Source organism: Halichoeres trimaculatus, unplaced genomic scaffold (genome assembly GCF_033239565.1).
Source record: "Halichoeres trimaculatus isolate MK-OKI-2021-1 unplaced genomic scaffold, fHalTri1.1 fHalTri1_scaffold_12, whole genome shotgun sequence".
NCBI classification, from domain to species: Eukaryota; Metazoa; Chordata; class Actinopteri; order Labriformes; family Labridae; genus Halichoeres; species Halichoeres trimaculatus.
Window position 1 is genome coordinate 34,119,989 of NW_027437190.1, and position 24,523 is coordinate 34,144,511.

Here is a 24,523-nt window from a genome sequence, read left to right on the forward strand (position 1 = left end):
ATTATCATGCAAATCATATTTTTCACTGATTTTTCTAAAAAGTTGAAGCGAATGACCGAGATACTGTGAAATTTTGGAGGTTTCTGCTCGAGTTTCTGTGGAGGATGTCAGGATTTCCTCCCAGAGCAGCTGTTTTGATGTGAACTGCCTCCGACCCTCAGAGATGTTTCGCCTAAGGATGTGATGGTGCGTCATCGTTGTGCATGAAGTTTTCTACAGAAGGTTCCATTTTTTGCACCATAGAAGGAAATGTTTGGTCAGAAACTGCAAACTTTGACAGGTCATTTTCCCACTTCCAGGGCCTTAGACCTGTTTACACAACATCCAAAAATGCTAAAATGTAGTGAAAAAAATCTGCTTTTACACAGAAACTCTGAGGGACTGAAAACACTGTGGTAAGCATGCCAGGCCTGCAGTTGGCGCTATAACTGTCTTGTCAAAAAGCAGCTTTTGGTAGATCTCCTCTAAAGTAGAGTTGAGCCGATCATCTGGTGTGTTGGTGAATGCTTCCCTTTAAGGGACCAACCTCCTCTGTCCCCAGAGTTGAAGGCACTCATCAGAAATCAAGTTGGTTGGACTATTTCAGGATTTTTTAGGCAGCAGACAGATATTACAGGAAACCTGTGGCCTGCTTGATAAGTGGATAGTAGGAACGGATACTAAATTAGGTACTTTATAGGTGCAGACCAAATACTGTAGTATTGAATTAGTAATGTAGTACCAAGTACCGATTCAAATAAAATCAAATAAAATCAAGTGGTACCACGTTTTAGTACCTAAACCCATCCTTGTGACTGTGAGGAAGTGGAAGAGTAGGAGATTTTCCATGCTTGACATGAACGCAGCATTGCAAGTTTATCTATTGAGAATAAATACGTTAAATAAAAAAAAAAAACGTGATTTTATTTTCAAACAAATTGATATTTATTACCGCACAAACACCCACAAAAGTACCCAAAACTGGTACCTATACTGATTGCCAGGTATTGGACATCAGGTATTGTATTATTTCAAATGTAAAAGGTCCCCATCACTAATGAACAACCTGCTAAAGAAGTTTTCAAGTCTCCTTTAGTTGGCTCCCTACCAGGTGTCTGGTTTATTTCACAGATTAAGATCACTAGGACCTAACTATCAAGGACTAAGAGTGCCACAATAAAATATCTAAATAAATAAATAAATGTCACAATAATTATTTAATATTGGAAATAAATAGTTAAATAAAAATTATGAAATTATCTAAATAATGAAAAAAGTTATTAAATACTTAAATAATTAATTAAACGTGTTATTAATTTTTTAAAATGTTGGTTTGTCTTATGGAAAACTAAATTTAATTATTTAATTATTCATTTAAATATTTAATTATTTATTGATCATTTATTTAAGTTATTTCCACGGTAGACAAAATCCTGCATTTTTATATTTTGGAGGATTTTTTGTTTGAGTGTTACTGTTTCAGTTACCAAGACATTTTTTTTGCAGCAGCAGCAGTTAATATGGCCACACATTGCTCACTACCTGGCGCAGCCATTTACTCATTGTTGCTCGATATATTTATTTATTATTTAGTCATTATATTAAATAATTATTGACATATTTAATTATTTAAATAACTTTTTTTTTTTTTAATCTATTTATATTTTTTATTTTGGCACCGTTTGTCTGCCATACACAAAACAATTCATGCGTTTAATCTAAAAAAAAAAAAAAAAAAAAAAAAAGGATTATTTTCAACTAAAATCAAATGTACAGAATAACTCGGAATGTGGTGCAGTTCATAAAAAAATAAGAAATTAATATTTATGCTCTGTAAAAGTTGTCTTCTTGCAGCATAGAAATCTCTGACGGGCGTGTATTTTAGACCTTTGTGTGTACGGTCTGCTTACAAACCGTCTTGGAAAGTAACGCTACAGAGGGATCTAATTTCTGTCAGCACTCACTGAGAAAGAAAGACGCAGACCTCACCATGAGGACAGGAACGCCGCTTTCTTTTAATACACTTCAAATATGTACAAACATGAACAGAAACAAAACAAAAACATGAGAACTGAACACCAAAACACAGCGTTTCATCCACCAGCAGAGGCGTGTCACAGAGCACAGAGCACAGGTTTAACACACACGTGAACACAGGAGGGGGAAACTGGACGGGATGAACACCAGGTGGTTCAGCAGGGTCTGATGACTCAGCATCTCTGACCTGAAGAAACATGAAGCTTTAAAGAAATGACACACGTTTACACCTGGTACGACGGCAGGTAACTCCAACCTCACAGTTTGACTCCAACTGGATGGAAAGTGTTAAAGTTTTATTTCAAAAGACTCTTTGAGTGATTGTTTGTGTGGTTTTTGAAGAGATAAACTCAGTAAGTCTCTGATTTCATCTTTTGTACCTTATTAAAGTTAGAGTTTGTGTTGAGGCGTTTTGAAATGAAACCTGTGTCTTCACCTGGATGCTGCGAGCGTTACACCACGAACACTCCCGCTCTCAGCTGCAGCTCGACTCTTTGGCTTTTTTAGAAAACATCACATTCACCTTTTTTTTCCCACACTTCCCTGCTGTAAGGCATGAAATGGCTCAACGATTTAAAGAAGGATGTAAAGACTGAGGATGGATGGATAAAATACTTCCTGTGAGACAACTTTGTTCACAAACAGGGGATGAAAACATGGATCTGGAGGATTCCCTTTTTCAGATTTGATCCAGTAACATTTTGTTTTCAGGTTTGTTCTTTGTTGATTTGTTAAAGTTTGACCTATTTTGTCTTTAAAAGATGGATGACTGAAGTTTAATGAGTACATCTCTCAGAGCTGCTCTCATACTGTAGCTTATAGACGCCGACAGGAATAAAAAATACATGTGTAGTGGTGAAACAACAGAAAAAGAGTTTGAAGACATCAGACGTTCGGACGGGGAATACTGTGCTTACATTCATCCGTTCATTACAGCAAAACAAGCTTTTATATACCACATGTAATTGTTTCTAGAAATTTGTCTCTGACTCATTTCTGCCCTCTAGTGAGAGAAAAATACCTAAATGCAGATTTAAACACGCAAGAAACAGAGATCCATTCTCTTTTGGTGAGGACTTTAAAACACTGCTGACTGTCAGGGGGAAGGAATCATCATAAAACAGCTTCCTGAACATTAATTGGGGATATTTACCAATTAAATATTCAAGTTTTAAGAACAAGAAGGGGAAAACACAGCAGAGGAATATGGCCACGTAAAAAAAAAGAAAAAAACTTGAGAATAATCTCATACATGTATGAGTAAATTAACAAAATTATTCTCCTAAATTTACAAAAATAAAGTATTAATTTCATGAGTTTAATTTCTTAAAATTTACAAGAAAAAAATCTTTAATTCATGAAATATAACTCATAAATTCACAAAAATTAAGTTATACATTTATGAAATTAATCTAATAAATTTACGAGAAAAAAGTCTTAAATTCACGAAATATATCTCATAAATTTATGAAAATAAAGTTGTACCTTTATGAAATTAATCCCATACATTTATAATAAACAAATCCTAAATTTTTGTGATTAATCTCATAAATCGGTAAGAACAAAGTCATCCATTTTTAAAATTAAATAATAAATTTAGGAGAATAAACTCATAATCTTAGTCTGTAGCTTCAGGCTATCAGAAGACCTAAAAAAGCTGGCTCTGCACAGAGGTCAATGAAAGTTCCCCAGCGCTGAGGACGGTTTGTTTAGGGGAAACAGGTTTCCCTCAGTCTCAGCATAACTCGCTGTGATTGCAGAGGTTTGCGGATTTGTCAAAATAATGATCCACTGATGTGTTGCTGATCAGGGAAATCTGTGAATGTCTTTATCTGACGTACTGCAGTTCTTAACAAAGCCCCAGATCCTGAACCCGTAAAAACACGTATGGGACAACCTGCCGCTCGAAATAGAAACATCCCTCACTGTACCGACTTTTAAATCGCGTCTTAAAACTTATTTTTATTCTTTGGCTTTAAATTCACCATGAGGGCTGTGTGATCTCTGTCTGGTCTTCACCCCTTTGTTTTTAAAGCTCTTATTGGTTTCTATATTTGATTTAAATGTGATAATTTGTTTTATTGATTTTCATATTTGATTTTTTATTGTGAAGCACTGACTGTTTTTAAAATGTGCTGTATAAATAAAGTGGATTGGATTGGAGCCTATATTAAATTATAGATTCACAAGATGCCCTATGGTCCTAACACTGCAAAAATGAAATCTTAACAAGTGTTTTTCAACTATCAGTCTAGAAAAGTGTCATGTTTTAAGTTATCTAAAGACAAAATGAGGTCTGAATTGCTGTAACAAGTAAAAAACAATCTGCCAATGGAACAAGAGAAATTTGCTTAACCTAGAAAAACGTTTTAATACAAGAAACTTTTCTCTTATTCCATTTGCAGATTTTTTTTCAATTCTTACAAGAAATTCAGACCTCATTTTGTCTTTAAATAACTTGAACTAAGACATTTTCTGGACTAGTCAGATTAATGTGGCTCAGATTGAGTGTAATAAGACATTTTCTACTGAAAATAAGACAAAAACACTTGATAAGATTTCAGTTTTTGCAGTGCATTATAGTACAGGCAACTGCTGCTCTCCAGCACTCTGCAAAAAATGATCATTAACAAGTAATTTTGTCTTATTTTTAGTGAAAATTGTCTTGTTAAACTTGATATGAGCCACATTCATCTGACCACTCCAGAATTATGTTTCATTTTAAGTTGATAAAAGACAAAAATTGAGGTCTGAGTTGCTTAAAACAAGTTTCTAAAAAATCTGCCAATGGGACAAGAAAAAGGTTAATAGTATTACAACATTTTTCTTGTTTCAAGCAAATTTCTTTTGTTCCATCTGCAGATTTTTTTTTACTTGTTACTTTGAATAACTTAAAATAAGACATTTTTCTGGACTGAAAAGTTAAATGATGGTTACATTGAGTCTAAAAAGATAATTTCTGCTAAAAATGAGACAAAAACACTTGATAAGATTTTGTTTTTTTTGCAGTACAGCCAACAGAGACGGACTAAAACAAGTTTATTCTCTTGAATTTATGAGAATCTTCTTGTAAATTAATGACTTCATTCTCACCAATTTTGAACTTTATTCTTGTTAACTTGTGAGCTAAATCTCAAAATGTATGACTTTAATCTCATAAATTTACTTTTTCTTTCTAATTTGGTCATTACCCTCTGCCGTAAAATTCTTTTTGTCACCAAACTGAATCAAAATCAAAAATGTCTTAATTGATTTATGTATGTGCGTCAAAAAGCTCAACACTTCCTTAAAATACTGCTTCCAAAACTGTCATTCTCACATTGTTTCAAATACCATTTCAAACACTCATTAAGCACCAAGTTTAGAATGAGATGGGATCAAATCTGCAGGATAATCAAGACAATTTTGGGCTTAATGTTAAAAAAGTAAACAACGTTCTGATTCTTGACCTGTGTGATGTGTTGAGAGTGACTGAAACAAGAAGAAAGATAAAAGACGTCACAAAACGTTGAGACGCTGATGAAGTAATGCATTTGTTTTAAACTGTTGCTAATGTGCAGAAAGACAGATTAATAACAACCTGACAACACCATCCAGAAGCTTCCAACAACCTTCACAGATAAACAACAGAACAAGCAGAGAGGATGAGGAAGCTCCAACACAAACTTTCCTCATCCTTCAATTAAACACAGACGACGAGGACGTAAACTGAGCTGCTCTAAGTACAGAAAATAAGTCTGAGCACTCCTAAAATATCATCTCCCAAAACGCTGAGGTTAAAATTTCTTTTCTCTAAACGTCTGCTTTACAAAACAAAATATACATCTAATAAAAAATACACTCTTGAAGTTCCAGGCTGGCCAGCTGTAGGAGAAACTGAACTGAAATAAAAAAATAAAGTCAGACCAGAACGAGCAGCTGGAGTCAGAGTCGGGCTGAGCCAAGAAGAGTTCAGTCGTCGTCGCTGTCGCTGCCCGACTCACTGAGCTGGAGATCGTTCCCTGAGAAGAAGAGAAAACATTTAAGACACAGACAAAGAAGTTTTCGATTTTAAGTCCCTTTACACAATTTTCTCATAGTTTTAGACTAAAACTGGATACGCTTACACTACTGTGTTTCATCTGTTTCTTTCTTTTTATTCCACAAAATACAAAATATGACACCCTACATATCAAAATGTGCTCTCTCTAGCGCCACCTAGGCACACTAAAACAGCTCTCAATGGCAGACAGAACTTTGTAGAAACATCTAACTAACGTCAAAATGTTCATCTCACTGAGACGCACAAATTATATACAGACACTACTACCCTATCTCAAACAGGAAGCTGGCAATTTGCCTTTCAAAATAAAATTTGGCCAAATTTTTGGGGCTTCACATAAAAGTGTTCTCCTCCCAGGCCATATATGGTATCGACTTGAAATTCGCTAAGATGAAAGAGTAAACTCTGCTTTACAAAAGCTATGCAGGAATTTGTTGTTTCTCAAACAGTTTTTGAATAGCGAGCTCTCAAAGTCGGTGAACCCCAAAAAAGCTCTTTCAGCTCCCCCTATTACAGGGGTCTGCAACCTTTACTTTCCAAAGAGCTGTTTTTCCTCAGCTCACCTGGATGAAAGTCATTCGGGAACCGCAAAATCTACTTAATCTTCACATTAAGACAAAAAAGTGTATAATCAGGTGAATAATTATCTAAACAAGAAGTTTTTGTGTTTATAAATTTGCAAATGTGATTTCTTAGGTTTTTATTTGTAATAAATTTGCCAATTAAAGAAAAAAAAAGACATTTGTAGTGTCATGGTTTTTATAAATTTACAAAATGTATGAAAATTTTCAAAATAAAAAAATGCAATTGAAAAATGTTCAAAATTCACAAAAAATGCTGAAATGTGATAAAATTGCAAAAAAAAAAAAAACACGAAATAATGCAATTTCAAAATTTTGCTTGATTTCTAAAAATTGTAAAAACTTTTTAAATTGCAAAAAATAGGGATTTTTATAAAAAAATTCCAAATTTTGCTAAATCTTCAAAAGATGTGGAACTCTTTTTCCTTATTTAGAAAAATGTCAAAAAATTGAAATAAAAAAAAAATCCCCCAAAATGAAAAAAAAACTGCAAACCACAAACAATTAAAAGCTTTGTTTCAAGAGGTGATGCATTTTTACTAAAAATTTTATATTGTGTTTTTACTTTGTGTCTGTTTCATCATCATTAATAACCTCTGTAAGAAAAATATTAAAAGACCTTTATTTTAATCATATTTTTAAAGCTACAAGGAGCCACTGCAAAGGAGTCAAAGAGACATATGAGGCTCCAGAGCCACAGGTTGAAGACCCCTGCCCTATTAGAATGAATGGGAGAGGGGGATCCAGCTCCACATAAGCGGCATCATCAAGCCTCTTTACAAAAAAGTAAAAGTTGCACAGCTTTAAAAATGACTTTGATGGATTCCTGACAAAATTTTCCACAAAAACATCTTATTTTTTCAGAGATGTGGTCCAAATTGTGGCTTCTATGAGGAGACACTTCTGAAACTTCAGTCAATTTCACTCATAAGAGGGCAGCAGTTGGTGATGATGACACAATGATTGAGAGTTCCGTGCAGCTGGTCATGTGACTCACTGAAGGCGGGAAAATGGAATGTGTAACACACACACATTATAAAGGGATGAAAACAGGAAGACACTGAGCAGCTTTGGTTGGTTTGTTTTTTCCTGACACATTAATAATTCACTGATGTTTGAGAATACGACCATGTATAAATTCTGGCACCTGAAGTTAAAAATCAAACTAGGATTCACTCACGGAGCGTGTTCATGAGCTGGTTGTTGCCCTGCTGCCGATCGGCGCCCCCGTTGGCCATGGGGAGGCGGTTTGGGGACGTCTGGCTGAGTGGTCGGGGGGCGTCGTGCTCGCCGTCGCTGCTGCTGCTGTCGTCGCCGCTCCCCGAGGCGCTGGCTGAGTCAGAGGAGCTGCTGCTGCCGCTGCTGCTCATCTGTTCGATCACCTCCACCTCAGCGCGCAGCTCTGTAGACAGCAGGGGGCAGCGCAGAGTCAGACAGGCTCACTGAGAAACAGATATCCCACAATTCAGCAGCTCCTCCTTACCTCTCTTGATATCATCCAGCTGAGGCTCCGGGGACGGGTTGTCTTTGGAAGGGGACGGGGAGGTCTTGACCCCGGTTCCAGGTTTGGTCGGGGCTCTGAACTGAGAGCTGGGCTGACTGGACCGGACCGACTGCTGCTCGATGCGGGCCTGGATCTTACTGCTGCCCTCTGCCCTGAAACACACACACACATCAACACAGGAGTGTTTTTTTTTTTTTTTAAATGAGCGTTGAGTTTTGTGTAGTTACACTCTGCGGCCAGAAGATGAAGACAAAGATGTCAGAGAGAAGTTTGTTTTTTTCTTCTCACCTCGTCTTCTTGACTTGGATGCTGCTGCTCAGCTTCTCCAACACAAACTCTCCGGTGTCGTGGTTGATGATGAGCACACAGTCCTTCTGATACGGCCGCTTGTTTCCTTTGAACACCGTCATGGGAGGCGTGGAGCCCTGCAGGGATGATGATAGTCAGTAAGTTTCTTTACCCAAACTGTGGATTTGAACCAAGTACATATTTACAGAGTCAGAGGAAATGAAAGCATACAGGTTTACCGGGATATGAGGTAACGTTATGGTGACTTCATCTCCTTTCCCGACCTGCAGCTCTCCCTCACAGCTCGTGTCGATGGACGCTGGTTTGAAGTCATCTGAAAAAAAAAGACAGTGAGTAAGAGTGAAGACAAAATAAATACTGACCAAAAACACCAGGATTTATGTTGATGGCATCCTGTTTTATCTTTTCTTGAATATAGTTATTTTCTTCTTCTGGACTCAGTTTCAGGGCTGCGGGGTCAGCTAAAACTGGGTTTATTTGTTAGTTGGAATTACCTTTGATCTAGGATCAAGGATCATCTGGGGCCAGTTGGTCAAAGAATTTAATCTGGATCAAAATGATCCGGATTTGGAAATCCCATTTCTTGCTATCCAGGATCAGGTAATCCACCTCAGTTTTATGCTGGTTTTTGAAAGCTACATTGGATTGGATCACCCTGATCTGGATACACAGTTTTCGAGATTACCAAATCCGGATTACCAGGTCTCTAAATGGGACAACATCACCAGCATGGGGTCACTGCAGGTGTTTTTTTTTATTATTTATTTTAAGAAAAAAAAAAAAAAAAACATTCACTTCTATTTTCAATTTATTTTATGACCCCTCATCTAAGCCACAACAAATCAATAAGAACTTTACATAAGAAAATACAAAGCAGATATTTTTTAAAAGCGTATGAAATGTAAAAAGAAAGAGGCTCAATGTACAATAGTGAGCAAAATAGAGGAGAGTCCAGCATATTTACGCTCTGCTTTCAGAAGGTGGATCTTAGTTTTTTTTCTGGTTTGCTGCAGTTTGCTCAGCTTCTGCTTCTGCTCTTTCACTTTCTCTTTGTTTTTACTTTACTATACTGAAAGGCTTCATTGGTAACCTAAGTTCTTTATCATTGTAATGGTTTAACAAGTCAAGGGCAAAATACAAATAAAAATATCAACACTAAATTCTAAAAATGTTGTATTATTTGACCAATTTTAAAGTTTTACTCCATTTTCTTCCTGAAATCCACCTTAAAATCCTGCCCCCTGTTGGGATCAGGATAATCCTGAAAAACTAGTCCGATTTTGAAATCCTCCTTTCCCTTTTGAAAAACCCATTTTCGTAATTGAATCCAATCCCATCATCAAAATCCAATTGGATTATCTTTGAACAGCTGGCCCCTGAGGACTGTGTGCAGTTATTTCACCACTAGAAGCTGATAATTTATTGATTGATGTACTGTTTACTTGTGGCTGTCTGTTGTTCTGTCTGACTCCTGTGTGAAACTTTGAAACTTTTTTATGCTGCTGTCTTGGCCAGGACTTCCTTGTAAAAAAAAGATTCAGCATCTGAAAGGGAATATTTCAGGTAAAATATAGTCTAAAACTAAAAAAAAAAAAAAAATATTATGTTATTATATTTTCATATAACTTGGTCTCCATTTCTAACTTATTTCAGCCGTGTCACCCTGAGTTTTCTTTTTTTTTTTTTTGGTCTACTGACTGTCATAGTGGGTTTTTTTTTCTTATGTGATGTGATGATCAAACATTTTTGATTTTTTTTTCTTTTTCCTCTTTATTTTCTCTGTACTGTATTTATTTATTTTTTTGTATAAGATTTTGTTTTAAAATGTGGGATATATTTGGGTTTTGTCTATGTACTCTTTTTTTGATAGTTTTTGTTGATCTTTCTTAGTTTTGTCACACAAAAAAAAATAATTAAAAAAAAAAAGAATTTCAAACCAAATAAATAAATAAATAAATAACAAAAAAGAACACATGCAATAAAAGTGACTGATGACAGGTCTTAACGTCATTACTGATGTTTTTTAATTAAAACCCGATCAGTAAAAGTCAATATTTATATTTTAAACTTGTTTCTGTGAAAATATAATATAATAAATAATTCCCTCCACAAGTTTATCTGCTATATGTCATTATTTGAACTACATTTCACGGTTATTCCTCATGTTTTCATTCATAAAAAAAAATTCTGTACAGAGTTTTGATTCAAGCCTTGTTATGCTGGAACCAAAATAAACAATAACATTGTTTACACTTATTTCTTACTGTTTTTAAAATTTGAGATAAATGTCAAATAAATCATCAATATTTTGAAAATAATTTAATAAATAAAAGATAATTTCTAACTAAAACTAACCCTCTTTCTTACTTGTAACAGTGCAGCAGTGGGTGTAGCTGATGCAAATGACTTAATGTACTTATCCACAGGTTGTGTAATAGACATCCTCTTTCAACATGTGAACTCACAAATCCCCGAAAACACTTCTTTTCAAACTCTTTAAAGTTTCCCTACATAGTTTGGCTTTCGTGTGAGTAAATGTTTTTCTCCAGACTTACATCTGATGGTGTGAAAAGAAGATTTCGGCCTCTTCTCGAAGCTTTCTCCGAGCTTTAAAACATGCTCCTCTTTGTCCAGCAGCGGGTTCGTGCTCCCGTTCATGTCTCCGTTTGTTCCCAAATGAGCTCACATTTAGGACAAAATGTTCCCGAGAGAAAAACGCCTTCACCTGTACACTTCAAACAGACCTGGATAAAACGGGAACTACAAAAAGAGCGGGATAAAACAACTACAAAACAGAGTTAGCCTGCAGCTGCTAATCTTTAGCATAACAACACTACGTCACTCAGTCACAACACATCCGGTTTGGGTCCGGCTATCAAATGACTCCGTAAACAGATTCTCAAAATTCTTCAAAATCGACCGTTAAATTACCAAAACAAATCTGCCGAAAAAATTCCTCCCAAAAACAGGAGGAAAAAATTACCACGAAAAAAAAACAGAAGGTCGAGGTTCTCGCGTGATTTCTAAGTATCTCGATACTTCAGGAAAAAATACTCCGAAAAACAGGGGAAAAAAGTAATCTGAAAACAGAAAATAAATTACTCATAAAAACAGAAATGATTAAAAAAAAAAAAAAAAACAATTAAAAAAAAATATCAGAAAAATTGAATAAATTCCCACAAAAAAATGCTCATAAAAACAGAAATAATTATAACAAAAATCAAACCAAAATAATAATTACAACAAAAAACGCACTAATAATAAAATGTTAATCAGAAAAACAAAATAAATCACCACAAAAAGACAAACGAAGAATAAATTATTCTGAAAAACCTGAGTTGTTTTTATTTTCTTCAAGTGAATGCAATACGTTTCCGTATTACATTATGCTAAAACTCTCTTAAAATTTAGTTTGTTAAAGTGTGGAAGTGTTCTATTTAAAAATAAAAAAATAAAAAATAAATAAAAAAATAAAAAAGTTTTTTTTTTTACGAAAAGATTAAATAAATCAAATTTTGACGCTACCTTCACGACCTCAAAGAAAGCTCGTAGTTTTTAGTTGTTAGTTGTAGTCCAAATTTTTTCGCGGAATTTTAAGGATAATTTAATTTATATGCTGCCATAAAAATGACTAAAAGGGTACCAGTATTCCACTGAAACTTCTTTATCAACCATTTTTTTTTTTGGAAAGAGTTTTAACACACATGTTTGCCATGTCAAGAGTTCGTTTTCCGATTATTCCGACATCATCTGAACGTAGTTTTACAGCTCACCGGAGGAATTTGTTTGACGGACAACATGGACATAAAATGTGAGGAAAGTCAGCTCCATGCTGTGAAAATAAAAATATTTAGTCAGTTTTAGTTCAACATACCTTTTAAATTATTAAAAGCCGAATATTTATACATATTTTGGTTACGTAACTGACTGTATGAGGGAGGCAGTCGTATCCGAGGATGTCCTGAAGCATCATGGCTCAGACCACAGCTGAAAGCACATCTGGTGATGTTCATGTTTCATCTAACGAGGAAGATACTGGACCAGAAGACGGATTATCCCCCTCATGTGTCCCCGGACAGTCTAAAACCCCCACAGCCAGAGTTCTGACCCAGGAGGAGCTGGACAGACTGAGCTGTGACCGAGCTCTGGTGTCTGAGTTCAAGCAGCTGAAGTTGGAGAAGGACGCTCAGAAAAACTGGGATTTATTTTACAAAAGAAACACCACGAACTTCTTCAAGGACAGACACTGGACCACCAGGGAGTTTGGAGAGCTTAAAGCATGCAGGGAGGTGAGAATAATGAGCCATACAATGTCTACATCACATACATTTATTTGGCTAGGTTCAGGAAACCAGGTCCTGATTCAAAACCACAGCCCCTGGACTTAGTGAGCCTGGACTGAAACTTTTTAAAACACATTTTCAGGGATGTTTTCTCAAGACAAACATGATAATACCCATCTTATTCATTAAAAAAAACGAAAATACATTTAAAAAAGGGTATAAAAACTCTCAGTAAAGGGAAAAGGCGATAAGTGGCAGTGGGAGCCTTGTGTGTGGCCTGTTGTTAGCTTCCAATGGGTCACAGACAGGAAACAGGAAATGCATGTTAAAATATCTTTTTTGTTTGATTACAATAAAAGTAAAAGCCTTAATCTCTCCTGCCTGATATTAAAAAAAAAAAAAAAAAAAAAAAAAAAAAAAAAAAACATCACGTAAGCTGTTTCTCTTCTTAATGTGGAAGCAGGGCGTTTTGCTGCAGTTGCTGACCTCTGCCTCCAGGGGCGTTTATGATTTGAGTGCGTGACATAAAGGTTTGAATAGCGGAGGCCTGTAATTAATTAATATTTATTTATTTATTTATTTATTTATTTATTAAGCCAGTGAATATTTGGGAGTCTGGGTCCAACAGTTATGGAGCTGGACTCGGTGTCCTTAACGCCCCCCTTCACAGCTAATTCAGAAGCTGCCAGTAGATGTCGGTATGCTGTCTCTGACATACACTATTTCTCTTGTTTTGGTCACATGTTTTGCTAAAATTCAGAGATACAGGGTGTCCACGCATTCTTAAAAAATCTTAAATTCTTGTATATAAAATGAAGGCCTTAAAATGTCATTAAATTCATTGAAAATGACATATGCTGGTCTTAAATACATTACCTAGAGGTATTAAGTTTTGGGAGGCAGGTAAATGTCATTTAAAAAAAAAAAGATTTTGTTTTTTATTTTAAATATTTATTTTTTCATTTTTATTTTATTTTCATTTTTTTCATTTTTTTTTTTCAAATTTCATATATTTTATATTCATTAAAATAAGGTAAGCTCATATCTGTCTGACCGGACCATTAGTTTCAAAAAAAAAAAAAAAAAGGTGTCAGTTTGATTCCTGAATTTTTTTTTTTTTTTTTTTAAAGTACCTCACCTCTGTTGTTTTCTTTCTTTAGGAAAACAGTTTTAAGTTTTAAGTCTTTTTTTTGTTTGTTTGTTTTTCCTTTTATCCCCGAGATATAAATTATCTGCATGCTAATTAGCCAGTCTGGGACTATGAGTAAGTGCAAATTTATTGAGGTTTGGCTGGATCATGTCAAGTTTTTTTGTATAGCATTTTCAGCCTTAAATTTCTTTCAGGTTGGCATTAAAAGTCTTTAAAAAAGTCGTAAATTGAACTTGCTTAATCCTGCAGATGCCCTGGATATAAATGCAGTTTCAAATGTCTCATCTGCAAAGTACATGATTCAGTGTATTCATAAGGATTTTATTATTTGGGGGAACAGTTTGCCAGTCTTTCCTTTAAGTTTTCCCCCTTTTTGAGACAGTTTAATCACTGGAATATCTAAATAATTAAGGCATTTTAAAGAGCGATTTATCAAAAATCAAGTTTTCTTAATGTCCAACTTCCAAATGCAAGAGAAAGTTTGTGAAAATGTTTTTTTATGGAGCGTAAAGATTTGACTGTTGGAGCTGTTTCTTCTTCCTTGGTCTTCTCTGGTTGGTAGTTTGAGTCCCAGAAGCTGGTGCTGCTGGAGGCCGGCTGTGGAGTTGGAAACTGCATCTTCCCTCTGCTGGAGGACGACCTCAACATCTTCGTTTACGCCTGTGACTTCTCACCACGAGCTGTCGAGTTTGTCAAGGTGAGATTTCTGTTTGTCATTTTAACATCTCAGATCCCGTTACAACACTCAAACCTCCCAATCTGTTTCCTCTGACAGACGAACCCTCTGTACTGCCCCGAGCGCTGCAGCGCCTTCCAGTGTGACCTCACCAAGGACGACCTGAGGGAAAACGTCCCTGAAGGCAGCGTGGACGTCGTCACTCTCATCTTCGTCCTGTCAGCCATCCACCCTGAGAGGATGAAGGCGGCTCTGCAGAACATTTTCAGGGTGAGCGCAGACGAACAAGCTCAGTGCGTTTTTTTTTCTTCAGCTTCCACGAGCTAAACTTCATCTCTGTCCATCACATGTCGTTCAAAGGTGCTGAAGCCTGGAGGAATTGTCCTGTTCAGAGATTACGGCCTGTACGACCACGCCATGCTGCGGTTTAAAGCTGGCAACAAACTGGGGGAAAACTTCTACGTCCGTCAAGACGGCACCAGGTCCTACTTCTTCTCCAAAGGTCAGAGGAGGACTCAGGGATTTCTGTTAGTTCAGCTGTTTTTAGACAGAAAGATTAGAAAGATCTGATCACTCCCTTTTTCTCACAGAGCTGCTGACCGAGCTCTTCGAGGATTCAGGCTTCCTGTGTGTCGCCAACGATTACGTCCTGAGAGAGACGGTGAACAAGAAGGAGGGGCTGTGCGTTCCTCGAGTCTTCCTGCAGAGCAAATTCAGCAGACCTAGCCAATCACAGAGCTGCTCCTGATGCTGCTGTTCGCCCAGAAACACAAGACTTTGAATCACCAGGGTGGTGTTTTATCACAGAGAGGCTGAAATATCACTGAAGAGGTCTGCGATCGAATCCTTCGCTCCTCAGGATCATCAGCTGTGTCGAACTCAGACGTGACTGGATTAACTTTAGTCAGAGTTTGTCATAAAATTATAGGACAGTTCCACCATTTTTAACTTTTAGACATCGTCTCTACAACTTTCTGGGCTGGAATCAGCTCCAAAATTTTATTTTATCAGTGGAGTGAAGGTTTAACTATTTCCAAAGTAATCCTTGAAATTAAAGTCTTATTAAATGATGTGATAAGCACATTAAAGTTTGTATAATTTATTTTTTAAGTTTTTCCTTTGCAGACTAATGCTAAATGTTTAAAAACTTGCTGTTTTTAAACTGTTTTTACTATTGTTGTTATTATTATTTTATTATATTAATGTTATAATTATTATTAAAATTATTATAATTATTTTATATATTTTATATTAATTGTTATTATTATTATTATTATTATTATTATTATTATTTTTATTATTGTTATTATTTTTATTATTATTGTTATTATTATTATTATTATTATTATTATTATTATTATTATTATTATTATTACATTAATTGCATCAATATTATTAATATTATATTAGTTTGTATCATTATTGATAATAGAAAATAATATTTTTTTTAATATTTTGTACATTTGTTTAGGACTAAAGTTGATTGAAAAAATTTAGCAAAAAAAGTTGAAAAAAAAACATGAATCTGATGCATTTTTATAGCAGTTTTTGGTTGAGGACATTCTTTGCCCTCAAATAATCGTAGAGTTGTGTTGTCGACCTCAGAAAAAAATTAAAAATCCAATTTAAGATTTTTTAAGGAAAAAAATGTCTTGTTATAAAAACCAGTCCATCAGGGGTAAAACAACCAAACTTACAAAAAGAAATTGGTCTGAAAGGACAAAGATGTCCCTGATTACCTCTGAGAGTTAAGACATTTTAACGTCCCCCAACATCATCACAGGAGCTCAGGGTGTGTGTGTGTGTGTGTGTGTTTGTGTGTGTGTGGTGGTTTAGTTTCCTGTCCTGAGGTTTCTGCAGTCTCGGTTTCTCTTCAGTCTCTGTGTTTGAGATCTGAGTAAAGAGACGGTGACTCGGTCAGACCTGCTCCTCTGCAGAAACCGTCAACATTTCAGATTCACACCTGAACATCAGCTCGCAGAAAGGCTTCATGGGTAATGATCCGTCAGTCGTCGAGAAACCACAGAGAGGAGGAGGAGAGAGGGAAGTCACTCAGAGAGAAACTAACTTTAACTCTGCAGACGCTTTTTTGACACCTTTCACTTCAACGTCTTTCATGCATCACTTCACTAATGTGCACCAAGCTTCGTCACCATAAAACTCCGGCTACACTTCAGTGCAATAAAACAAAGATTTATTCTGTTAAAGAAGGAACAGAGAGTAAAGGATGATATACAAACATCATGAACAGGAGGATTTTAAAGAGGAGAGTAACGAGCTGCTTCCAGACGTCGCTCAGTCTGAAGATCAACCTGCAGAAAAAGAGGCCACAGAGCGTCAGTGTCCATCCAGAGCTCCTTGAAGAGGTCAAATAAAGGTCAAAGATCATCTCTTACCTCTGACATCGACCTCATAGGCCCGTCCCACTGCACTCTGTGCATCCCCACATTTAGCGATGCAGTGGTACCGACCGCTGTCCTCTGTGGTCAGGTGGAGGATCTCTGTCACCACCTGTCTGAGGCGCCGGCCTCCATCAGCGAGCGTTTCATTCACCGTGGTCAGGTACTTCATGGGGTCGGTCAGCTCAGTCGTCTGCTCTAAATGCCAGGTGACGTGAGGGCGGTCACAGAGGTCAAAGTCGTAGTCGGCCTTACAGGACAGTTTGACCGAGGAGCCTCTGGGAGCAGAAACTCTGCCAGGTTTGAACCGGACCACCATGGCTCCTGTATCAGAGGAGGAAGTAGTGTTATCGATCGGTTTCTGTGAACAGGTTCTGATAACATAATTTTCTCAAATAACAGACCAATATCAGGACCTTAAGAGGATTTCCTCAGAAAAATCAGTGTCCTTCAAAATCCACTCTGACCCCCTCCCTACAAGAACAGAGACCGTCTGCGATGACTTATTAGTCAGCCCTTCCTGGCTCATCCCTGAGAGCACATTCCTCATCACACCTTTCTCATAAGACATCTCTCATTGTACATCTCATCAAAAATTTCTCATTACATATCCTTAATCACACCTTTCTCATTAGAAATTTCTCACTACACATCTCTCATGTGTAGTGAGACATACCTCATTGCACATCCCTCAGCACAGATCTCTCATTGTTTAATCCTTCATTGCACAGCTCTTATCTCTCATTGCACATCTCACATCGCAAATATCTCGTTGCACATCTCTCATCGCACATCTCTTCACACATGTCTCATAGCACATCTCTCATCACAGATATCTCATTGCACATCTCTCATCACATATCTCTCATTGCACTCATCTCGTTGAACATCTCTTCACACGTCTCATTGCAGATTTCTCATCTCATCGCACATCTCTCATCAAACATCTCTCATAGCACATCTCTCATCACAGATGTCTCATAGCACATCTCTCATCACAGATATCTCATTGCACATCTCTTCACACATGTCTCATTGCAGATTTCTCATCTCATCGCACATCTCTCGTCACATATATCTCATTGCACATCTCTCATCAAAAGTTTCCCCTTCCCATCCCTTATCACATATCTTTCATCACACCTTTTTCATTCTCATCTCTCTCATTGAACATCTCTCATTGCACTTTTCTCATCAGATGTCTCTCATTAGATATCTCTCATTGCACATCTCTAACCATAAATTTATCATTACACATCCCTAATCAACATCCCTCATCACACCTTTCTCTTTAGAAATTTCCCATTTCACATCCTTCATCACACATATCTCATTGCACATCCTACCCACAGATCTCTCATTGTTTATCCTTCATTGCACAGCTCTTATCACTCATTACACATCCCTCATCACATCTCACATTGCACATGTCTCATCGCATTGAACATCTCTCATTGCATATATCTAATTGCACATTTCTCATCAGATATCTCTCATAAGATATTTCTCGTTGCACATCTCTCATCAAAAATTTCTCATTACACATCTCTCATCATATATCTCTCCTCATACCTTTCTCTCTAAGAATTTCTCATTACACATCTGTAATAACACATTCCTCATTGCACATCCCTCTCACACATCTCTTATCATTTTATTCCTCATTGCACAGCTCTTATCGCTCATTACACATCCTCATCACACGTCTCATTGCACATGTCTTATCGCACATATATCTCATTACACATGTCTCATCACACATCTCATATCCCAAATACCTCATCACACAAATCTCATTTTACACCTCTTTTTTCACATCTCTCATTTTACATCCCTCATAACACATGTCTCATTGCACATCTCAAATCACACAAATCTCATCGCATTTCTCTCATCGTATGTCCCTCATCACACTTTTCTCATCAGATATCTCCCATAAGACATCCCTTATTGCACATCTCTCATCAAAAGTTTCCCGTTATACATCCCTCATCCCACATTCCCCATTGCATATCTCTCATCACACCTTTCTCATCAGAAATCTCACATTACACATCTTTGAGTACACATTTCTCATCACACATATCTCATTATTCATTTATAATTGGACACCCCTTCCTCACATATCTCTTATTGCACATCTCTCATTACTCATCCCTCATCTTGTATCTCTCATGGCACGTCTCAGCCTGGTAATGAGAGTCGATGAGTGTTCACTGCGGCCAAAGTCAAATTCTCATTCAGCTTGTGTTGATTCTTTTGTTAGCCAACTAGCTGTGTTTAGCGGAGACTAGAAGAGTCAGTGAATAAATCAGGGCAGAGTGGATTAACACTGGGAGACTTTGAGAGGTGATGGTTGTTGTAGTTCAGGAGATTCGGCAGTTGACAGGTTGTAGTTTTCTGTGTCACTAGGTTTTTTATTCTGTCCTGAAACGGCTTTTAGACATTAAAAAACTAGATTTAGAAAGAGGTCAAAGGTTGAATCCTGTGTGAGCACGCTCCAGTGTAAACACTGAGTCACTCATCTGATCTCTTCCTCTTTTCAGGAGGAATGTTGCATAACCCGGTCACCACTCCCTCTTCACTCTCTTGTCCCCGTCAGAGGTTTTAACTTTCACATTCAGCCTGAGGAAACATGGCCCTGCAGCTGCAGCAGGACAAACTGAGCTGTTCGCTCTGCCTGGGTCTCCTGAAGGACCCGGTGACCGCCCCCTGTGGGCACAGCTTCTGCCTGAGCTGCGTCACCCACCGCTGGGATGAGGAGGCCGTGAAGAGGATCTACAGCTGCTCTGAGTGCGGACAGACGTTCACGCCGAGGCCTGAGCTGAGGAAGATGAAACTTCAAGAAGCTTCCTCGCCTGGAGACGTCCCCTGTGACTGCTGCTCCGAGAGGAAGCTGAGAGCGGTGAAGTCCTGCCTCGTGTGCCGGGTCTCTTACTGCGGGCTCCACCTCCAGCCTCATTACGACTCCCCGGCCTTCGAGAAGCACAAGCTGATCGAACCAACCGTAAACCTGCAGGAGAAGTTCTGCTCCCGCCACGACGAGGTGATGAAGATTTACTGCCGCACCGATCAGAAGACGATCTGCATCTTCTGCTCCTTGGATGAGCACAAAGACCACGACACGGTCTCAGCCGCGGCCGAGAGGAAGGAGAAGTCCAGGGAGGTCGGGACGAGACGGCAGAGCATCCAGCTCCAGATCATAGAGAAGGAGAAGGATGTGAAAGCCCTTCAGCGAGAAATGGAGGCGATCCATCACTCTGCTGAGAAAGCGGTGGCGGAAAGCGAGGAGATCCTCTCAGAGCTCGTAAATCTCATCGAGAGGAGAAAGTCTGAGCTGAAGGAGGAGATAAGAGCCCAGCAGGAGAGCGAGATCAGCCGCGTCAGAGAGCTCGAGGAGAAGCTGAAAGTGGAGATCTCTGAGCTGAAGACGAAGGACGCGGAGCTGGAGAAGCTGTCCCACTCCAACGACCACGTCCACTTCCTCCTCGGACTCTCTCGGCTCTCACATCTCTCTGAATCCGCCGGCTCCCCCAGCTTTAACACGCGCTCGCTGCGACACTTCCAGGATGTGACGGCAGCTGTGTCGAAGGCCCGACACAGAGTGGAGGACATCCTCCATCAGGAGTGGACAAACATCAAACAGGAAGTGGCTGAAGTCGACATTTTCCTGCCACGACCGGAGCCCAGAACCAGGGAGGAGTTCTTGAAGTACTGGCGTCAGATGACCCTGGATCCCAACACGGCGAATACGCGGCTGATGTTGTCTGACGGGAACAGAAGAGCCACAGTGACCAGGGAGAAGCAGGTCTATCCCTGTCACTCAGTACGGTTCAGGGACTGGCTCCAGGTCCTGAGCGCTGAGGGTCTGAGCGGACGCTGTTACTGGGAGGTGGAGAGGAGCAGCGGCGTGTGCGTGGGCGTGGCCTACAGAGATCTGAGCAGAACAGGAAGTGAAAGTGGGTTCGGGAACAACGAGCGGTCCTGGGCTCTGGGGTGTTTCGACATGACGTTTTATTTCAGACACAACGGGGTGAAGACTCTCCTCTCAGGCCCCCAGTCCTCCAGGGTGGGGGTCTTTCTGGATCACAGGGCGGGGACTCTGTCTTTCTACAGCGTCTCTGAAAACATGAGTCTGCTTCACAAAGTCCAGACCACGTTCACTCAGCCTCTGCACGCTGGACTCTGGATCTACTGGGTCGGGGACAGCGCTGAGCTGTGTGAGCTCCAGTAGAGAGTCTCAGTCACTGTCTGACGCAGTTTGAAGGCTTCCTGTGATGAATTATCACTTCCTGTTTCTTCTGAGCTGCAGGAAGTTTCCTCACGAATCCTAAAAATGTTTCAGCGACAGATGAACAGTTTTTGTTTTTGATCCTGCTTCTTTCCCGTGTTCGTCCAGATCAGTCAGACACACAAGGAGCTCCACACAGGGCTCAGAAAAACCGAGATTAGTTCACTAGAGACTTTCCAAACCAGCGACACCCTGATTGTTAGATTGCTTGTTAGTCAGATGATCAGGAGGTCCATCAGTCATAAGGCCTGTTGGTTCGAGGGTCAGTCAGTCAGAAGGTCTGATAGTCAGAAAATCAGACGGCCTGTAAGTCAAAAAGAAAACAAACAAAAACAAAAACAGAGGGCCTGTTTGTCAGGAAATCACTTAGTCAGAAGGCCAGTAAGGGGCCGTTTACACGACAACAGTTTTAGAGTTTGTTTTGTTGCGTTTCAGCCTTGCGTTTACACGGAAACAGGGTTTCAGACGACCTGAAACACAAACTTTTGAAAAAACGGCCTCCAGAGTGTGATTTTTCTGAAACCCTCCCGACACCGTTGCCGTGTAAACAGTAAGCCGGCGTTTTCAGTGGAAACGCTGACGTCACACTCTGCCTCGCACGTGTGCATTCAACAGGACAACAGTCCCGTTGTTACGATCCTCATGATAAACCGTGTTAATGTGCTGCTCAATCTGCTGAATCTGTGACTGTCTTTAACAAAATGAGCATCTGTTGCTCCACTTTTTAACTTAGTTTTCCCCAATACACCAGATGACCGACTCAACTCTACTTCTGTGGAAATCTCCCAAAAGCGGCTTCTGGACAAGACAGTTATAGCACCACCTACAGGCCTGGCATGCTTACCACAGCGTTTTCAGTCCATCAGCATTTCCGTGTAAAGGCAGATTTTTTTTCACTGCGTTTTAGCGTTTTCAGATGAAACATTGTCGTGTAAACGGGGCCTTAGTCAGAGGGTCCATTAGTCAGAGTGTTAGTTAGTCAAAAAAATCAGAAGGCCTGTCAGTCAGAGGGTTTGTTGTTCAGAGGGTATGTTAGTCAGATAATCAGTTAGTCAGGAGGCCAGAAAGACAGAAAATCAGAAAATCTGTCAGTCAGAAGGCCTGTTGTACAGAAGACCTGTTAGTCAGGTAATCAGAAGGTCTGTTAGTCAAAAGACCTGTTAGTCAAAGGGTCTATTAGTCATAGGGTTTTTTAGTCAAAAAATCAGAGGACCTGTAATTCAGAGGGTTTGTCAATAAACAAAACAGAGAGCCTGTTAGTCAGAAGGTTTGTTGTTCAGAGGGCCTCAGTCAGATAATCAGAAGGTCTGTTAGTCATAGGGTTTGTCAGTTAAAAAAATCAAGGCCTGACAGTCAGAAGACTTGTTGTTCAGAGGGTCTGTTAGTCAGATAATCAGTTAGTCAGAAGGCCAGATAGACAGGGGATCTGTTTGTCAGAGGGTTTGTTGTTAAACAAATCAAGAAGAAGGCCTGTTAGTCAAAAATTCAAAAGGCCTGTCCGTCAGAAGGTTTGTTGTTCAGAGGGTCCGTTAGTCAGATTATCAGGTGGTCAGAAGACCTGTTAGACCAAAAAAATCAGGAGATCTGTCAGTCAGAAGGCTTGTTGTACAGAGGGCCTCAGTCAGATAATCAGAAGGTCATTAGTCATAGGGTTTGTCAGTCAAAAATTGGAAGGCCTGTCATTCAGGGGCCGTTTTAGTCAGATAACCAGAAGGCCTGTTAGTCAAAGGTCTGTTAGTCATAGGGATTTTTAGTCAAAAAATCAGAAGGCCTGTCAGTCAGAAGACTTGTTGTTCAGAGGGTCTGTTAGTCAGATAATCAGTTAGTCAGAAGACCAGTTAGTCAGATAATCGGAAGGCTTGTCAGTCAGACGGCCTGTTTGCTAGCAATTCAGAAGGACAGTTTGTCAGAAAATGCTGAATTTGAACTAAACCAGACTATTTTTCTGACTATCAGGCCTTTTGAGAACTGGGCAGATCTCATCCTGCCCCAGTGTATATTTTTAACGCTGATTTTAACTCATGCATATTCTCTCTGGTTTCTAAACGAACCCAAAGCCAGTTACAACTCTGCACAATGAAACACATGAGGGGCTTATCAATGATCTGAAGATTATTGTTCAGGTTTTATAATCCAAATTTATAGATTTATACAGAAGTTCTTCTGAATTTAAAATATTTTCTTTAATTTTTTTTTCCTTTCACTTTTAATCAAACAGATTTTAACACAGAATTTACTTTTCTTGACGTTAGGAGAACATCAAACTGAGTTATAAATCGATCACAGATCTCCTGCAGTCGAATCTTAAATTTGTGTTTAATTCTTTGATCTGAGATTAAAACTGGTTTATTTTGGATGTTAAACTGGATTTTGTCTCTGTGGCACTCTATATTCCTGTTCTCTTAGATATTCCTAAATGCTGCTGTTTATTTTTTTAAAGAACAACAGCACATGACCTCTTTCTTACCTCTCTTTTTAAAACATATTTTATTCCTCTGATTTTAACCCAGAGCTGTGTGGTCTCTGTCTTTGTTCATTTCTGTCTGATTTCAACATGTTTCTGAGTGTTTAATGTTCTTTTTTATAACATGCTGTATGAATAAAGTGGAGTAGACTGTTTTGTGAAGTCTCCCCTTTGACACCACAGACTTTAACGTTGATAAACTCAGCCTGGTTTCCTTTCAGCCTGTGCTAACTGTAGGACAGAGAGGAAACTTTTTATTGGCAGGTTTAATAAACTGAAGCTGTGATTTAAAGGTTGATCACTGACCTTGATCGTCTGCAGATGAGACGCACACACACACCAGCAGCAGCAGCAGCAGCACAGATCCAGTCGACCGAGTCATCTTCAAACTCTAACAGAGACACGAGGACCACCTCATGAGGTGAAGGCGTCAGAGCAAAGTGAAAGCATCGACCCACAGGCTGCACGGTAGCAGAGGTGGAGGTGGTGTGTGAGTGTGTGATGTGGCTGGAGGAGGATGTGTGTGTGTGTGTCTCTGTTGCTGTGTTTCCATTTCCTCTGACCAACAAAAACTTTGGTCTCTGATCTTTTTCCACTGCTGCTTCTTTCTGCAGCAGACACCAACACATTAACAGGACTATCTGCAAACCAGGACCTCCCAAGACCCTGGTCTAGACCTTTAAGTCCTGAAACTCAAACTGAGTCTCTACAGGAGCTGCTGAAACAAACAGTATTTATCATGTCTGCTTCCTGCTCATCCTCAGAGGAGATGTATATAACTTTAATTTTAAGAAGGTTTAAAAATGCA

The 24,523-nt window shown here is 38.7% G+C and overlaps 4 protein-coding genes across 4 annotated transcripts; 2 read left to right on the top strand and 2 right to left on the bottom strand.

Annotated features, from left to right (window-relative positions):
• Positions 1-4,656: 4,656 nt before the first annotated feature.
• eaf1 (ELL associated factor 1) lies at positions 4,657-11,338 on the bottom strand. The gene is made up of 6 exons (XM_074684348.1): positions 11,008-11,338; positions 8,671-8,765; positions 8,432-8,568; positions 8,123-8,295; positions 7,820-8,041; positions 4,657-6,017 (listed from the first exon to the last, which is right to left on the bottom strand). Exons 1-6 carry the CDS (start codon positions 11,108-11,110, stop codon positions 5,968-5,970), a joined length of 780 nt encoding a protein of 259 aa, XP_074540449.1. The 5' UTR covers positions 11,111-11,338; the 3' UTR covers positions 4,657-5,967.
• An 888-nt stretch (positions 11,339-12,226) lies between these two features.
• Positions 12,227-15,681, top strand: mettl6 (methyltransferase 6, methylcytidine). Its single transcript, XM_074684513.1, has 5 exons — positions 12,227-12,741; positions 14,448-14,582; positions 14,661-14,831; positions 14,922-15,063; positions 15,152-15,681. The coding sequence occupies exons 1-5, from the start codon at positions 12,424-12,426 to the stop codon at positions 15,307-15,309; spliced, it is 924 nt and encodes a 307-aa protein (XP_074540614.1). The 5' UTR covers positions 12,227-12,423; the 3' UTR covers positions 15,310-15,681.
• Positions 15,682-16,786: 1,105 nt separating this feature from the next.
• LOC141801457 (uncharacterized) lies at positions 16,787-24,373 on the bottom strand. The gene is made up of 3 exons (XM_074684514.1): positions 24,022-24,373; positions 16,958-17,284; positions 16,787-16,873 (listed from the first exon to the last, which is right to left on the bottom strand). The coding sequence occupies exons 1-3, from the start codon at positions 24,095-24,097 to the stop codon at positions 16,869-16,871; spliced, it is 408 nt and encodes a 135-aa protein (XP_074540615.1). The 5' UTR covers positions 24,098-24,373; the 3' UTR covers positions 16,787-16,868.
• LOC141801455 (E3 ubiquitin/ISG15 ligase TRIM25-like) lies at positions 19,416-22,299 on the top strand. Its single transcript, XM_074684512.1, has one exon. The coding sequence runs from the start codon at positions 19,596-19,598 to the stop codon at positions 21,192-21,194; it is 1,599 nt and encodes a 532-aa protein (XP_074540613.1). The 5' UTR covers positions 19,416-19,595; the 3' UTR covers positions 21,195-22,299.
• Positions 24,374-24,523: the final 150 nt, after the last annotated feature.

Coding starts and splice junctions, on each gene's coding strand:
- LOC141801457 (XM_074684514.1), bottom strand. CDS start 24,097: ATGACTCGGTCGACTGGATCTGTGCTGCTGCTGCTGCTGCTGGTGTGT. Junction 17,285..24,021: donor CTCATCTGCAGACGATCAAG/GTCAGTGATCAA, acceptor CCTCTGATACAG/GAGCCATGGTGGTCCGGTTC.
- mettl6 (XM_074684513.1), top strand. CDS start 12,424: ATGGCTCAGACCACAGCTGAAAGCACATCTGGTGATGTTCATGTTTCA. Junction 14,583..14,660: donor GAGCTGTCGAGTTTGTCAAG/GTGAGATTTCTG, acceptor TTCCTCTGACAG/ACGAACCCTCTGTACTGCCC. Junction 15,064..15,151: donor GTCCTACTTCTTCTCCAAAG/GTCAGAGGAGGA, acceptor TTTTTCTCACAG/AGCTGCTGACCGAGCTCTTC.
- eaf1 (XM_074684348.1), bottom strand. CDS start 11,110: ATGAACGGGAGCACGAACCCGCTGCTGGACAAAGAGGAGCATGTTTTA. Junction 8,766..11,007: donor TTCTTTTCACACCATCAGAT/GTAAGTCTGGAG, acceptor TTTTTTTTTCAG/ATGACTTCAAACCAGCGTCC. Junction 6,018..7,819: donor CCAGCTCATGAACACGCTCC/GTGAGTGAATCC, acceptor TCTTCTTCTCAG/GGAACGATCTCCAGCTCAGT.
- LOC141801455 (XM_074684512.1), top strand. CDS start 19,596: ATGGCCCTGCAGCTGCAGCAGGACAAACTGAGCTGTTCGCTCTGCCTG.